The 15,685-nt window shown below is 51.4% G+C and overlaps 2 protein-coding genes across 2 annotated transcripts; one reads left to right on the forward strand and one right to left on the reverse strand.

Moving 5' to 3' along the window:
- Nucleotides 1-197: 197 nt before the first annotated feature.
- Nucleotides 198-6,965, forward strand: CSUI_001557 (uncharacterized protein). The gene is made up of 3 exons (XM_068061762.1): nt 198-451; nt 1,414-5,450; nt 5,861-6,965. The coding sequence occupies exons 2-3, from the start codon at nt 3,078-3,080 to the stop codon at nt 5,870-5,872; spliced, it is 2,385 nt and encodes a 794-aa protein (XP_067926265.1). The 5' UTR covers nt 198-451; nt 1,414-3,077; the 3' UTR covers nt 5,873-6,965.
- On the reverse strand, nt 6,344-15,571 carry CSUI_001558 (histone kinase snf1). Its single transcript, XM_068061763.1, has 6 exons — nt 14,872-15,571; nt 13,899-14,158; nt 13,154-13,411; nt 11,777-12,242; nt 8,480-11,158; nt 6,344-6,435 (listed from the first exon to the last, which is right to left on the reverse strand). The coding sequence occupies exons 2-5, from the start codon at nt 14,154-14,156 to the stop codon at nt 10,671-10,673; spliced, it is 1,470 nt and encodes a 489-aa protein (XP_067926266.1). The 5' UTR covers nt 14,157-14,158; nt 14,872-15,571; the 3' UTR covers nt 6,344-6,435; nt 8,480-10,670.
- Nucleotides 15,572-15,685: the final 114 nt, after the last annotated feature.

A 15,685-nucleotide genomic window follows, 5' to 3' on the forward strand; every position in this document is an offset into this window, starting at 1 on the left:
CCAGCGTGTATGGGAGACATCTTCTCTCCACAACCAGCAAAGAGCTGGTAGCAGGAAAAATAAATGTCGACTTATAGACGGGTAGGAGGGGCTCGCGACCAAAAGGAGTCCCGTCACCCCACACACGGTCAGGCGCCTCAACAAGCGGAGCTGAGGGGAGGAACGAAGGACGATCGACGCTTGGGTCGTTGTTTCCTCGCTCCCCTCCTGTCTAGGGAGCTATGCCGTAGCAATGGCGGGGCTGTAAATTCGGCGCAGGCGAGAATTCATCACATTCCCACGGCATAACTACTTTTCTGAACCTAAGTAATCATTCTGAAGTTGAATGGGTGCGGGTAGCCACAAAACGCTTTCCGAGTGACTTTTTGACGGCGCTTGTCTGGTGATCTACGAAAACGGAAGTTGAACGCAATGGGAACCCTCTTCTCGGAGTGACATGAAAAATTAAGAGGTGAGTCTCTCGTGTTCATAGTTTCGGACAAGTGCTCGTACTGGTGGCCACAGAAAAGGTGTTTTTTGCTGGTTCGGTCACCTATAACCTAGTAAAGCGAACGGTTTGGTCGGCTCTGATTAATAATTTTGTGATGTGCCAACGGCTTGGAAGTCGTGAAGATGGTGCAGTTGCTCACGAGTTTGTTTTCTGTGATGCCTTAGCCTTTGCGTGTTGATGAAAACGTACGACGGGCGATCTGATGACGGTGTAGGGTGACAGAGGCACCGCCTCTTCACCGCTCCGGCCTAGATGTTGAGCGTCGTAAATGTGTACTTTTTTCTGATCTGCAGAGGATCTGTACATTGTTGCCGGTTTCGTGTGCTGCATTCTTTCCGCGATGAGTAGCTGCTAGATCATAATACACTCATAGAGAGCACGCAGGGAGAAGCATTGATGCAGGATGACGCGATTTTGGAACTAGAGTCGATGAGCCATTTCTGATTACAAGTTTCTCTTGGCTGTCTGAAAATCGATGCTTCAACCCGAGCTCTAAGCGTCACTCTAGGGTTCGTTGTCATGAGCAAACGGAAATCCGTGAATGCTGTCTGCTGTTTTTGTGCTCTCACGCGTACCAAGTGTTTCTTGGAATTGTTGCCGCACACAGGAACCAGACAGCTGTTCGTACGCACGCTAAGCCGGCTGAGAGTGGCGGTTGCTGTATGCTGACCCTCCTTCGCTCCGTTCGACTTTGTTTGAGCGTCGTAGCGAAGGCAAATGTGTCCTCTCAGTGACTAAGAGAATTGAGTCATGTGCAACAAAGCATTCTCATTGCCTCTCCACGACGGATGAGTAATACAACAGGCGCATCCGTCACTAAAAAGGCATTACAGTAAAATTCGCAAGGCTTGTTACGTTTCACAGACTTGATGACTTGCGGCGAAAGGAACCTAGGCTTTCGCTGTGTTTCTTTTTTTTTTTAGGACCGGGCACTGCCTGCCACGCTGGGGTAGGACGGTCTTGACTACATTGACGACTTGGCAGACGATTTCACGCTATATCCGGGAAACGATACAGCCGAAAAAAACCTGGTGCGCGAGCATCCATCACTGTAGAGACCTTACGCAGGCACTTCTACGGCCCGCTGACTGCGCGCTTCAAGCAGCCTCACTTTAGGAAGACGATATTCTATTCCGGTGGAGGGGTGACAGTATCCAGGCACTTTGCAGTCGTTGCCGACATTGAGCTGTAGGTGGCAGTCGGCGCAGCCGTGTGAGGACTGCTAGCGCCTTAGATGACTTTCACGTAAACTTGCACGTTGACTAACCCTCTGACGGCGTCCGTTCCACTGCCTCCATTGGGCCCCTGAAACGGCTAGTACGTGGTTCCACATCAGTGTTACGCGGGTAAATTTGGTTTGTCCGTATTGTTGCTGGGCGCTCGCCATTGTGGTAGGTGAGATGGTCAGTCGTCTCGGGGACGGGATACGGCATCGACAGCAGGGCGCTTGATCTGGCCAGTTCGCCTGGTCAGTTTTAACCGCGGTACTGCGCTTCCCCGCTCTACGTTTTGCACCGCTACTCGTCTTGTAGTCCGCATAGTCAATTTTAACCACTGTACTGCGCTTCCCCGCTCTACGTTTCGCAGTCCGCTAGTCGTATTTCGACTGGAGTACCTTCCCACTGTTCCGTCGACCAGGCAGGTCAGGCGTAGTGGGAGGCCGCTAAGGTGTCGGCGCGGGTTCAGGCAAGTGTATACACTTCAGCCGGCCTGCTTGCTGCGGGCTACTTTGGAGCAAAACCCCTGCTTGGGTACATGCTGCAAAGAACCTGCGACGATTTTGGAAGCAAACCGTGTGCCACAGGACTGCACACTGGACGCCACGCTCGCCTGTCTTTGTGAGTGTCTCGAGCGGACGGTCGTCGCGAGCCCTCATCAAGGGCTGACCCTGAGTATGCCGGCGATTACCGCGCACGATAGCGCTGCCGCACTGCACCGGTGGCGGACCGTTGGCCAGTGGCGTTTCTTTTAGCTGTGACGGGTCACCAGTGTGACGTCAGTTAAAAGACTGGTTTTGCTCGTAGGGAAAGGTCAAGTCCTTTCCGGGTAGAGTGCCTTGCGCGTTTTTAGTGTAGTGTAGACACCAGAGAGCGTCAACACCCGTGCCTCGCCATACGCTCGCTGCACACAACGGAGCAAGGATCGCGCGCCCAAATCCTCGGTGAGGATAGTAGAACTGTCTCTCAGGGGACGGTCGGGTTCAGTCTGCTACGACGGTAGCTTCGATTCTTCCGCTTGTTGAGGTCGGTACTATGAGACGCCGTGTCTGCACCCTTTTTATCGACGTTCACCAGCAGTGGCAAGGCTCCAGCGGCGGTGCGGACTTCACCATTCTGAACGTTTGCTGCGTGTGAGAGTTTCTCTGTGGCTTCCGGAAAACTGTGCTCTCGGTTACAGGGTGTAGAACTCTAACGGAATAGTGGCTTAGGTGTTCCACAGCATTGTGGAGGCGGGTCTCTCGCTTTGTCACCTATTCTGTCATACGGGAGGGAAATTCACAGCAGCTTGACGGCTGGTAGAAAATAATCTGTCCAAGTGATGGCATGCTGTCGAGGGCAGGTCTGGACGGACGACGGTTTGCTGCCACATGGCTCCTCCGAGGCCGCCATATTCGACCCTACGGAGACTTGTCGTGGACGAAGTTGATGATGTGTACTTTCCTGAAGACTTGACTGGTGCGGTGCCCTTCCTCGTGCAGAATAGACAGGTTACAGCGAGTGACGCGTGTTCTGATGCGAGAGAAAAGGAGTCCTCAGGAACGCGCACAAATGCCGACAGGAAAGGCACTCCGGAAAGATACGTGAAGTGCAGTTCTTCGCAAACAGTGTCAGCGAAAGCGAAGGCTTTGCGGCGTCTTTCCAAGTTTCCAAGCGGGGGGGACACAATCGTATCACGTGGAGGCGACGATAGCGCTTCGGAAGGGAGTGCCACGAGCAGGACACACCGAACGTTGGGCGGCAAGGGGCCTGGTGAAGAGCACTCTAGTAGTCACGTGCGGCGGAAAGCTCCCGGAGTGTTAGCTGGTGCACCCTGCAGTCACGAAAGAGGGGTGGGTAGTGTAGAAGACGTTCTTGCGGGACTTACAGTAGCGGCTGCTGATAGCTGCACCACTTCTACGGCTGGCGACAGAGGTGTTACACCCGCCCCGGGGGTACGCGGCGGAACAGGTACCGTAGACCTAGAGGCAGTGCGTTGTTCGGCGGATTGGCGTGCTTCCCGTACACATTGCCAGAACAACAGGTCTCTGCTGAGCGTCGCTGCGTTCCCTGAAGGGACTGGAGGAGTGGAGACTACCAATAGTTGTGCAATCACGGAAGAATCAGGACGACTACCTATATCAGAGGCCTTACCTCCTCTGTTGCTGTCGAGCGAAAGGACATCCACAGGCGAGAGAGGGGAGAGAGTTGGCGGGTCGACTACGGAGGGTAGTCGGATTCCGGTTGCAGGCTGGTGGACAGACCAGTCTTCAGAAAGAAAGCGGTCGCGACAACTGCCTCCACCTCCACGAAGCCGTGTCGGTCACCCACCAGCTTTACAGCCGTCTGAAACTCGCTGTGCTCGTGTCTCTGCTACCTCAGGCAGGAGTGAGTGCTTGTCGACGCAGCAAGTGCCTAGTGGATGTGGTAGGAGATCAGGCGGACGCGACGACAACAGGAGCTGCCAGAAGGTAGACGACTCCTCTTCGGGCGGCGACTCTCACTCAGAGCGGACTGGGCCGTCAGTTTCAGAAGTGTGTCTTCGCGTTGAGGCTCGCGGAAGCCACGGCTCTCCGGCTGGCGCCCGCAGTGCCCTGTCGTACAATTCTGTCATCGAACAAAACGGACTGCCAGAGCGGGAGGTAGTGGTGAAGAGTCGCAGCCCAGCGTTGTTGTTGCCCGCTTTCAAAGGCAGTCGGCCACTGGAAGCTGCTAGCTGTCTCGAAGGTGGCAAGAATTCCGGCGGTGTCCTACAGCTTGGAAGGGAGTGGACTGCGCAAGTCCGCTGTTTGAACGAGTTCGTGCGCAGCTCCAAAAAGTCGTTATCCGTCCTGCCTCTCCCGCCCGTGCAGCGAGATTTGCGAGCGGAGGAGACCGCTAGTCTTACTAGGACGCCGACAGATCATCAGCGCATCGGACGCTCCCGTCCCTCACGCGTGTGGACTGCAGACAATCACACGACAGGAGCCGCGGAAAAAGGTGACACGCACGTTGGAGTGTCGGGTTGTCCGCCCTCTTCCCACTGTTCGGCGACGCCTCCCCGAGCGCCGTGCGCAGGCCGGTGTGCGGAACGCTCTCGTTCCACAGAGAATGAAAAGAACCCAGCGCCTAGCGTCTCTCCCGCCAGCTGTTTCACGCCGACACCAAACAATCTACGTAGTCCTTCTTCGCTGCTGCTACCTCCGCTCCCTTACCCTTCCGTGCAGCGCCCCGCCTGTTTCCTCGCACGGCCGTCCCGGTGGGCTCTAGCAGAAACTTCCTTTCAGTTGGCTGGCCTGGGCCGTTGCCGATCCCAGCAGGAGAAATCGACCTGTTCCCTGCCGTCAGACGACACAGAACGCCGCCGTTCAGAATCACGTCCGGAGCCGCCACCCCCGGGGAACAAGCAGAGTCATCGATCGTGCAGTGCTACTTCACGGACGGCGGCCGCAGGTCAAAGACACAGTGGAAGTTGCCAAAATTGTCTTCCACCCGCTCCGAGGAAGCTTGTGCCTCCGTCCCCAGCGACCTCGCGCCTCAAACCCTCCGCGTGTGCAGACCGCTTGCAGCAGCAAGAAGGGACCGCAGGTAGGAGTGAGAAGTGGCGAAGAGAGACGACTCAGTCCTTCGCAGCCATGCAGAGGGGCAAGGCGGGAGGTGGAAGCGCCAGCCCTGAGCGCCGAGGAGTCGGGGCAAGGGATAGCAGCAGGTCAGGCAATACTGGGCGTAGCTCGCTGGCTGCGGGCCTGTTTGACTTGAATGAAGGGAATACACGACGTCCTCTGGTAAGCTTCGTGGAGCCGGTGGCGCCTCCGGCAGGTCCTCGTTCTAGACCGTCTGGCCCATCTGGAGACTTGGGAACAGGAAGAGCTAGGCTGTCACTTGCCTGTACCTCTCAGACAGCGACAGGTTGGCGAGCCGCGGTTGACTCGGTCATGGCCGAGGTGGAGCAGATGCGAGACGGAAGCGGCACAGCAGTGTTCAGAGACATAGTCAGAATACAGTGGGTTGTGGGGGAATCTGTCGAGGTTATTCCTGCCGCGTCCGTAGAATCTCACCGCCGGGGCACCGGTACTCGCACCCAATTCGGTGCTGCTTCGGCAGGACAGCAGCGAAGGTCTAGAATGTCAGAATCGGTCCGTCGATCCAGCGAATGGGACGACGACGTGTTTTCGCTCTCTTCCTTTGGCCGCAGGGGATCGTCTGAGCTCTTCGGCGGGGGTAGCGGTGGCGGTGCCTTCCGGTCCTCCAGGCGGACTGGCTCCGAGTTGAACGAGAACGGAGATCGCGATCGTGTGCGAAGCCGCCGCGGGCGTGATTCTTTCTTTTGCACCTCGAATACCTCACCTCTTCCCTCTGCAACCCGTCCAGGGAATACCGGTCCGTCTGAAAGTGATGCAGAGGACATGGTATTTCAGATGTGGTTGCAACAGGAAGCCATTCTTGAGAACACCTTTCCTTTGCATCACTTTCTTACTGGGGAGGAGGCGCTGGAGAGGGCCATGTTAGCCTCGTTCGCGGCGATGGGAGGGGAGAATCTGGACTCGTTCCTTGCGATGCTTCAGCAGCCCCTCCTGCTACTTCATCAGCACGGCCGTTGGCGCAACGCAAGTCTGGCAGTAGGCCCTCCAGGTGGAGGATGGGCACGCTTGTGGGGTTTCGACGGGCCCATCCGGGTGGCAGGCGGCGTAGGCAGCAGCTCAGAGCGGCGTGCGCCGTTAACGGAGGCTGAGGTAGCTCGAAACACGCGAAGGTGGGTGTTCAAGAAGCCTGAACCAGGGCAGAAAGACCCTCCGAAGACGGGGGGTAAATCACTTTCACAGAAGCTTTCGTACGGTGCCGCAGATGGGACGGGGTACAGCCGACAGGGTAGCACAACAAGCAGCAGAGAGTGTGGATTTTCGAGAGCTTCCACGCGCTCTTCACTTTGTGGAGATGAAAGAAAGCCGGCCGTCCAGCCAGGCATCGCCGCGCAACCGCCGACTCCGCCTGCGGGCCGGGCTCTCCTGCAGCTTTCGCCGCCTCTTCGGGATTCCAAGCCGAGCACGCGCCTCGAGGAAAGCAGTCGTCCACCGAGAAGGGTGGCGCAACACTAAGTGGTGGAGATAATAAGAACTGCTGTAGTATTTGTCTGGCAGACTACCAGTCTGGTGATGAGATGATCACCTTCAGATGTATGCACATCTTCCATTTCACGTGTGTGCATGACTGGTTACAACACAGCGGTCGGCGAACTTGTCCGTTGTGCCTCGTGCCGATCAAGGCGAGTGAAGACAGCAGAAGCCCAGATGTACCAGTAAAAAAGGGTGAATGCGGGGGGCACGAAGACTGTTCTTCTGAAAGCTGTGCCTCGAAGGAAGAATGATGGCCCGAAATGAAGCTTGTGGTCAGTAGAAGGGAGAGAGGCCAACCCATTGATTCGAGGTGCGGGAGCTGCGAGAATGTCACGTCTCGAATGCCTTCGTTATAGTCCACATGTTGGTGAGAATAGCCGGACGTCGTGAAGCGAGAACAGTGTAGTGTGTAGGGGAGTGTACACGCGAAAGGCCGCCCCCTGGAACGGTTCGAGGCCAGGGGCGGCCGGCGTGACTCTCGGACGGGAGCGTTAACGGATTAGTACTAACCGAGAGAAGACGTGTTGGCTACTCTCGAGCTCGCTGCTATGGTGTTCCGAGTGTCAGACTACTCAATTGCACGTGCCGTGGAGACGGTGCACGGCCGTGGATTCCGACGGGAAGTTACAGACTTTTTGTGCTCAACTCGATGGCTACGAGGTCGCTTTGCAAAAAGAGAGCGGTGACGTAGTTTGCGGACACGCTTTGAGCGATCGTGGGAATGGTCTGCTGTTGTGTGCGCTCTGGGAAGTAGCAGACGGCGGGTCGCCTTCGTGTACCCTTTAGGTTACACGAACGCTCTGGACCCGAGTGTCAGACAGCCAAGAGGGCCGATCGCCCGTGGCAGTGGAAAATTCGCATCGAGTCAGCGAGCGGAGGCCTCAGCGGCGTACGAGGGTGGCCGAAAGTTTTGTGTGCGGTGTGAGATACGTATTCTGGCGCGTCGAGAACGAGGCTAAGCGCCGCACAGTCGGCTGGAGGGAAAAACTGAAAATGGAACAACTGACCGAGTGGTGTTGCTGCTATGCTTCAGGGGGGCCTCAGCGGAGGTGCAATGGGATAGCCCGGTGTTAGCCGACCAAAACATGCGAGCTACATCATGTGCGTTGCCGCGGTCACAGAGAGGTCGGCGTGATGCATCTTGCAGTCTGGTGTTACTGTCTGCACGGCAGCGCGAGGGGGTAAGGTGTATGGCGGGGTTTAGGGTTACCTTAAACCCTAAGACCGTTGCAGCGTAGGGGCAGCAGAAGAGAATGCCAGCATGCAGGGGTGTGGCTTTATGGTGGATGCGGGCAACTTGGACAAAAGTTCTGTGGAAAGACGTGATCGAAGTGCGAGACAGCTCAGTGTAGAGTAAGATTGCAAGAGCAGTGTGGTGGTGTGAACGTCGCGTCAGGAGGTGCAACTAGCAGAGAAAAACGATCGGCGCAAACTCCGTTGTTGAAAATCTGCATGTGCTCGTGCACAGGCATCAGGGGGTGATAGAATTTTTTTGGCGTCCCTTTGCCGCTGTGCAAAACCAACGCAGTTCATGATGCTCACACAGAAATCCTTTGACGTGATGATGATCCCGATGAGAAGCTGGCCACTAGCGTATGAGTCGACTGGACCGTCCGGCGGGGAGAATTCCACTCGAAAGTAGCTTATGTAGTCCGAGTCTCCCAGTTTTCCAGTAGGTTTGCAAACCGCCCCCAACTCACCGAGCATTTCACTTCTTCGCGAGGCCGTACGTGGTCGTGTGCAGTTACAATTGAGGCGTAAGGGCGTTTCTTTATCGGAAGAGTCAGCTAAGGAGGCAGGAGGTTCAAAAGGCCGGTGGTGTGCTACACACAATCGTGAAGCGTCCAGAGTAGGCAAGTCCGGGAGCCGTTGTCGCTTCGCGCAACAAAAGACAAACACGACAGAGAGTACACATACCGAGACGAAAAAAGAAAAACATGGAAGTGAACGGCCGGGGACGCCCCGAAAAAAAGTCCCTAAACCCTCGACACAGCCGTGCACTGTTTCTCGCAGAGAAAAGCTTTACCTTTGTATGTGCCGGCCGTCTAGCCAGGTGACACCGACAGAAACGGACAAAACCTTGGGACCGGAGTCCCCCGTTCAATCCACTGCCACCCACTTAGTCGGGGGCGCAAATACACTTAACCCGCACGGGTGGCCACGCGGCCGCCACTTACGGAATTGACTCTGTCTCCCTTTCCCAGCTTAGTACTTCTTTTCTTATCATCATGCTTCTTAAGACTCTACTCCCGCCTTCGCCACACGATAAAGAACTGTGCGGCCAGCCACGCAATATGAATGCCATAGGCATTCACAGACAGAGAGGCGAGACCGCCCCAAAAGCTGAGCCGTTCAGGCATAGAGTCAGACTGTATACCACCGCTAGGAGAGCACAGATGATCTTTCTTGTGAATCATAATCCCTGAACAACTCTTCCAGGTGAATCCTCCTGAGTTTATCCTAGAGGAACTCCAAGTGCCAGAAACTGTCCTACCGTTTGGCGAAAGTATTGCCATCTGCCTGTGCAGCTGAACTCCTCTTACCAGCAATTTTCACTGGCACAATTACCAAAGAAAACCGCTTCAACAGAGGAGGAGTAAAACAAATTTTCGGAAACAAGTAACGACAACTCTGGTTGATTCCAGGAGTCCTCGTATCTTGTGGTGATCACCGGGACGATGTTAGGACAACTAACGGAAACTGATGAACTGACAGTAGTCCTTTACACATCTATAAAAGCTCACTATTCCCAAGTCATTCTGCATTTGCTTATCATGTACAATTGTTGTTTCAGACGTCACCCCTGTAACCGAGACTCCGGCAGCTAGACTGCATGCAGCCACTCACGCGTATCCCATGCATAAACGCCTGCTCTCCTGTTTCCCGTATCATCAAGGAAATACGTCGATACTACTACCACGCTTTCTTAACAAGAAAGCCCTGCTATCTCGACAAGCGCTTGACTGTCTGCTTGCGCCGACACATTACTCGTGGTCACTTATCCATACACGTATAGTATATCAACTGGCACGGAGTACGTGTACGGATATACTACAGACATACCCAGGGACTATCATATACGTGTAAACATATACGGGAGGAAGGTATAGTACAACATAGAAACTCCACAGTCCACCCAGTCAGTATGTGGAAGAAGGCACACGATCCCCTCCCCGTCCCCCCTCTCGGCAGGAGGCCAAGACGACGGGCGAGGAAAAGCTGATCGGTCTATCCGTGGTTCTTCCATTCCTCCAAGGCCGTCATGTCCGCAGCTAACATCTCTCACATAGTTCTTCACCACACTCTTAATTAAGTACCATTTGACGAGAAGGCGGCACGAATTCTCTATGTCTTTGCTTACAGGTACCTATCTCTAGAACATCGAGATCATGAACGTTCGTCCCTTCCCTGCTTAAAAAACTTCCCTTCCCTTCTCTCTGGTTTGTACGTTCAGAGGTCAATATGGACAGCGGGTTTCTTTCCACCTCAAAAGCGCTAAGCAGGACAAAGAAAGAAAAAGCTATGTGATGCTACTGCGCGACCCCTTCCTAGGGCCCTCTATACGTCTCCTCCACTTGAAGAGAGAACCCTGTCTAAAGAAAAACTTTTCCTTCTTCTCTCTCATCTCTCTCTGTTTTTCACACTCTGAAGAGTCGAAGCTCCCCAGCATGGGGCAAAGGCAGCTTAACTCAAAATACTTCCGCTTTCTGTCTCTCTCCTTAGTTTACTCTCCCACTCCTCCGTTATCCGGGCGCTTACTTATACGGGTGCATTTGAGATCTACCTACACCAACACCGACAGAAAGATTAAGAAGATTAGTCTTTGACTTGCTAGACACACACAATCACTCTAAAGTGGCCAGGTCACGTAGTCATACTTTGCAGTCACAACTAACCCGTCGACGGGGTACTAGCAGGATGACCAGGAAACGACGAAGACGACGATCCTATACCACTGCCGCCTCCTCCAGATCGCGTATTACTACTATTACTACTACCACTACCCCCATGACACCCACTATTATCCCCTCCTTCTCCTCCACCTGTATGTACACCATCACTAGTTGGATTTGAACCAGGGATATTGTTTCCTCCTGTTCCTCTTTGTTGAGCTGACGCTCCCCCACTTCCCCGATTCTGATGATGGTGTTGGTTAGCACCATGAGTACTGCTACTACTACTATTACTATGATTATGACTGGAATTCGAACATGACGACGACGAAGACGAAGAGAAGAAAGAGCTTCCCCCCCCTCCTCCACTGGCTGTACATACAGTGGATTTACTAGTGTTGCATTTCTGTTGTTGTTGTTGTTGTTGCAGTTGTGTGAGAGCGGAGTAAATCGCAGACGTTATCCATAAAGCCTCTGACATACATGCTGTAGGCAACGCAAGCAGGAGGAGCGTGCATTGACGAGAGAGCCTTCTGAATCACTTGGTTTGGTATGACAAAGAAAGGCAGGCGAGGGCGAAGGTTAGAAAAAGCAAGAAGTATGGAAGACAGCAACAAAGTTCCTCTCTGTTTTGAGAAGTTGGGCTGTACCCTACAAGAAATGAAACAGAGTAACGTAATACAAGACTTCATCCCTCCCCTCTCTTGAGAAAAAGTCACAAGTGTCTACGCATGAGTGGAAGGATTGTCCTATCTATCTATCTATCTACAGAAAGCCGATGTACTACAGAGCTGTATGTTAGTCGACACATCGAAGTAAGACTGGTAAAATCACCGGAGTACAGATTTGCAAGTCATCTGCACACTATACAGCCTGTCTATTCTATTCCCTATTACAGTCCCGTACATACGTATCCACCACTCCTCTCTAGCTCCATACATCTACATACACCAATCAACCTACTAACTCTTCAAAACTGCCATTGCCACCTCGACCCTCCCTCCATCCCTCCCTTTCCCTATCAAACGTGTCCTATCTGTGTTCTCTCACTGTGGAAAACTGAGAAAAAAGAACCGAGGAGACATCAAAAGAGAAGAAGCTTACCCATTGTCGGTCCATCGAACAGCTGAACATCGACAATACATCGACTTGATGCAGTCTTGTATAACTGTATAGTCAGAATGATACTATCTTCCTCGACGACCATACTCCCTCCTGGCTGCTGCTGGTCATCCTGCTGTGTCTGCTGCTGATCTTTCTGTAAGAGATGTACAGAAGACGAACTTCTTCCATCTCCTTGCGGATCGTCTCCTAAGCATGGTTTTGACGAATGATCTTCTCCCCTATAATTTTCCTCATCTGTCCTTCCCTCCTGAGACGTCTCTCTTCCAGCGTGAGTGTCCCGAGTGTCTATACATCCGGCAGGTCCTTCTTTTCTTGGACTTGGAACCGCAGAAACACCTACACTGTTTGAACCCGAGCTCGGAGGATGACGAATAGGCCGACATCGAACTCGATAAGGAGATAGAAGTTGCCATTCATAATCACATGCTTTCAGTGTATTGACAATCTGGAAAGCGAGAAGAGAGAAAAAGCGAGGAAGGAGCGGGGGGGGGAAGGAATACACACGAGTAAAAGAAAGCCATCAGAGGGGTGACCTACAAATGTCTATATAGGGAGATAAGTATATAGATAAAGAAGGATAGATCTATATACTTATAAACTTCAACAGACACAACAGTCATATGTTACACGCGATGGCCAGTTGAGTCAAAGTTCTGAGAAGATGACCAACAAGATAGAGGAGATAGTCGTGAAAGGTAAGAGCGAGGAAAAAACCCTCTTCTTTCTTTCTTTCTCATTCGGAGTGGTTCGAGTGAAAGAAGGAAGTGACATATGGAGAGAGAATAGAAGCTGATCAGCCTTGCTGACCAAGAAAAAGAACGAAAGAGAAGTGAAAAACGTCAGGGTCAAACAAGGAGAAATGAGTGGGGTATCGTCAGTTCTATGGAATGTCTTATCAGTTACAAAACGTAGGAGAGCGCGACGGAAAGACGCGAAACTGAAGTTCTGATTCGGCTATCGTGTCCGCAAGTATGAAAGAGAATAGAAGATCAATCTTCAAGTGCTGTGATGGTCTTCTAAATCCACCACAATCGCAGATACACCACATATAATGTCGCTCTCCACACATATCACCTATAAATATAACTAAATAAATAGTTGCACATAGTTGTATCTATGTGTAGGTGGAAATCCGTGTATCGTGACCGTAGCCCTTCTACCTTGAGCTTTTACTCGAGTGGGATGAAACATCTACTCAATTACCTATCTATCGAACTACCTATCTATCTATCTATCTATCTGGAGACATCGAATTATCCCTGCCCTCTCTGTATAGCTTGTTGAGTAACCTGTTCTCATGAGGCCCACCAAGCATCTGGAGTAATGGTCTACCCGACCCGTCCTCCTCCTACTTACAGCTGTGATGAGAATCCGAGCATCAAAGGCTGCTTCTACACCAAGTTTCCATCGAGGAGGTGGAGAAGACGATGCTGATAACGTAGAAGAAGATGAAGACATCCCCCCTCCCGAGAGACTTGTTGAAGGATCGATTCCACACCCACCCCCTGCATTTCCTCCTGGTCCTGCCCCCCCACTTGTGACTGCACCTGTGCAGCTCGCCCCATAGTAATTGTGGTGCACTGGGTGAAAAGGATGAAAGGAATGACTGCTACTCTGAGAAACAAAGAAAAAACACAAAAGAAGAGAGAAACGGCGAGCCTAGATTCCAACTAGAGTACATTAAACAAGCATGAATGTATACCTATGTATATCTATGACGTGAATCTATCACTAGGACGTAAGTGAGTGTACGTATGCAGAGGATGTATGTATACATGTAGGTACACAAAAATATATAACTTTGTATGTGCTGTACTTATAACAGTGCTAAGCACATTCCTGACATTCCTCCCAGTGTAGGACAGCCCGTCAGTATACACCTACCCTATCACTCACTCGTCTTTTCTCCACCCATAACATACCGCTTATTGACACCCTTCCTATACACCGGAGACAGGACGACACTATCCTTCTTCCTCCCCTTACAATGAAACAGCGCTACCTGTCTTCAACAATAGCTAACTCAAACACACACAAAGACACATACATACACACCCATGACCTACCCAGAGAGAGAGTAAAGAAACAGATACATACATACTTGTATAAATATCTTCATATACGCATACAGGTAGATATTCCTAGACGTATGAAGGGCAGAGATCGTATTGAAAGCGAGGGTGAGGAGAAAGGAGACGGAGAAAAAACAACTTCTTCCCAGACGGACCATGGGAGATGAAGAAGAAAAGAGGGAGGGATGAAAGACAGCGCTACGTTCCGCCGAGCAGAGCGACGCCGCGAGACGTTGGTGTTCAGGAGCGAAGACATGAGGAGAATCTTTACAAAACACATGAACCATATCTATCCACACAACAACAAGCACAACAGGAAAACAGAAAGGAAAGAAGAAAGAATGGAAAAAGTCTTCTTCTCTTTGGCCCAGTAATCTCTTCTCAAACCTCTCTCCTAGACAACCTATCTATCTATCTATCTATCAAACCTCACTCCTTCTCCACCCGAATAACGGGCACATCAGCCTCTGTCTCCTTAGAACGATAGAGTACCTGCAGAGACTCCAAGGAGAAGAGGAACACCTCCTTGAACCCCCCAGCTCGGGCTTCCACCTATCTTTCACGCATGGAGTTTACTCAGGCCCCCCTTGACGTAAAAAGATCGACCTATCAACAAGTGTACCTTCAGGCTCTCCCCTCTGCATCAAAAGATTAAGCTAACAAGAAAGAAGGAAAGAAGCTGAAGGAAAAAGCCAAGAAACACGTCATAACCGAGTCGAGAAAAGGCGAGGCGTTCAGAAGAAGCCAGGCGATCTATACCATAGTCAGAATAGAAGGTGTGATAGAATCGAGGAAGGAGAACTGGTTGAAGGTACCATAGATCTCACACTAACCACGATGTACACCATCTAAGATATCCCGAAGCATCTCCGAAATATAAAGAGATCCAACGGACAAAAAGAGTTGTAACTGAGCAAAGCATATGGCTTTTCTAAGTCCTTTTTTTATCCCCTTGAACCTAAGAATGTATCTGCAAGAGGAAGAAAGGAATGAGAGACTCACTAGAGAAGGAAGATTGTTTAGCTCGCTGATCAGCAAGAAGTTGATAAGCGACTGTCTCTCTTGTAGGGAATGTCCCTACCGTTGTGAAAATATTCAAGTCCTTCTCATTCACTCCTTCGTAGCCAAGCTATCACACAAACCCAATGAGCCACACACACACAGAGACAAGCAAGTTCGCCACCTGATAGACACTTTCATGGAGAGACAGTGCTTCTTCTTCTTCTTCTTCTTCTTCTCTTACCAAGACTTCTCAATCATCCCAACTTACGACCTAAAGCACGCATGTATAAGCTGTTTCTTTAATCCTCTCTGTGTATGCCTATCTGTGTACACTTTTATCCATAGAGCGACGTTTCTCATGTGATAACGTATTAAAAGAGACAAAGTGTGGTGGGCGAGTGCGGAAACCATCTTGTATGCTGTCCGAGAAGCATAGATAAGGAAAGAGTCAGAGAAAGTAAAGAAAACGCCAAAAAGGCAGAGGGATGAAGAAGATACACATACGCCAGGACTGTAGCAGAGGGATGAAGAAGATACACACACAATAGAACTTGTACACTTTCTATACACTAGGGACCTTCAAAATGAAAGGACGAGACCCTGGCAGAACTGAAGAGAAACACACATACAAACGTATATCTATAACATGCTCCTCAAAGTTTACAACGGATTCTTGAACCTCCTCCCACTATATAGAGACAAATACATGACAGCTATTCATACGCCTATCTATCTATCTATCTATCTTTAATCTATCTATCTATCTTTAATCTATCTATCTATCTTTAATCTATCTATCTGTCGATACACCTCA

The sequence above is a fragment of the Cystoisospora suis genome (assembly GCF_002600585.1).
Source record: "Cystoisospora suis strain Wien I chromosome Unknown contig_629, whole genome shotgun sequence".
NCBI classification, from domain to species: domain Eukaryota; phylum Apicomplexa; class Conoidasida; order Eucoccidiorida; family Sarcocystidae; genus Cystoisospora; species Cystoisospora suis.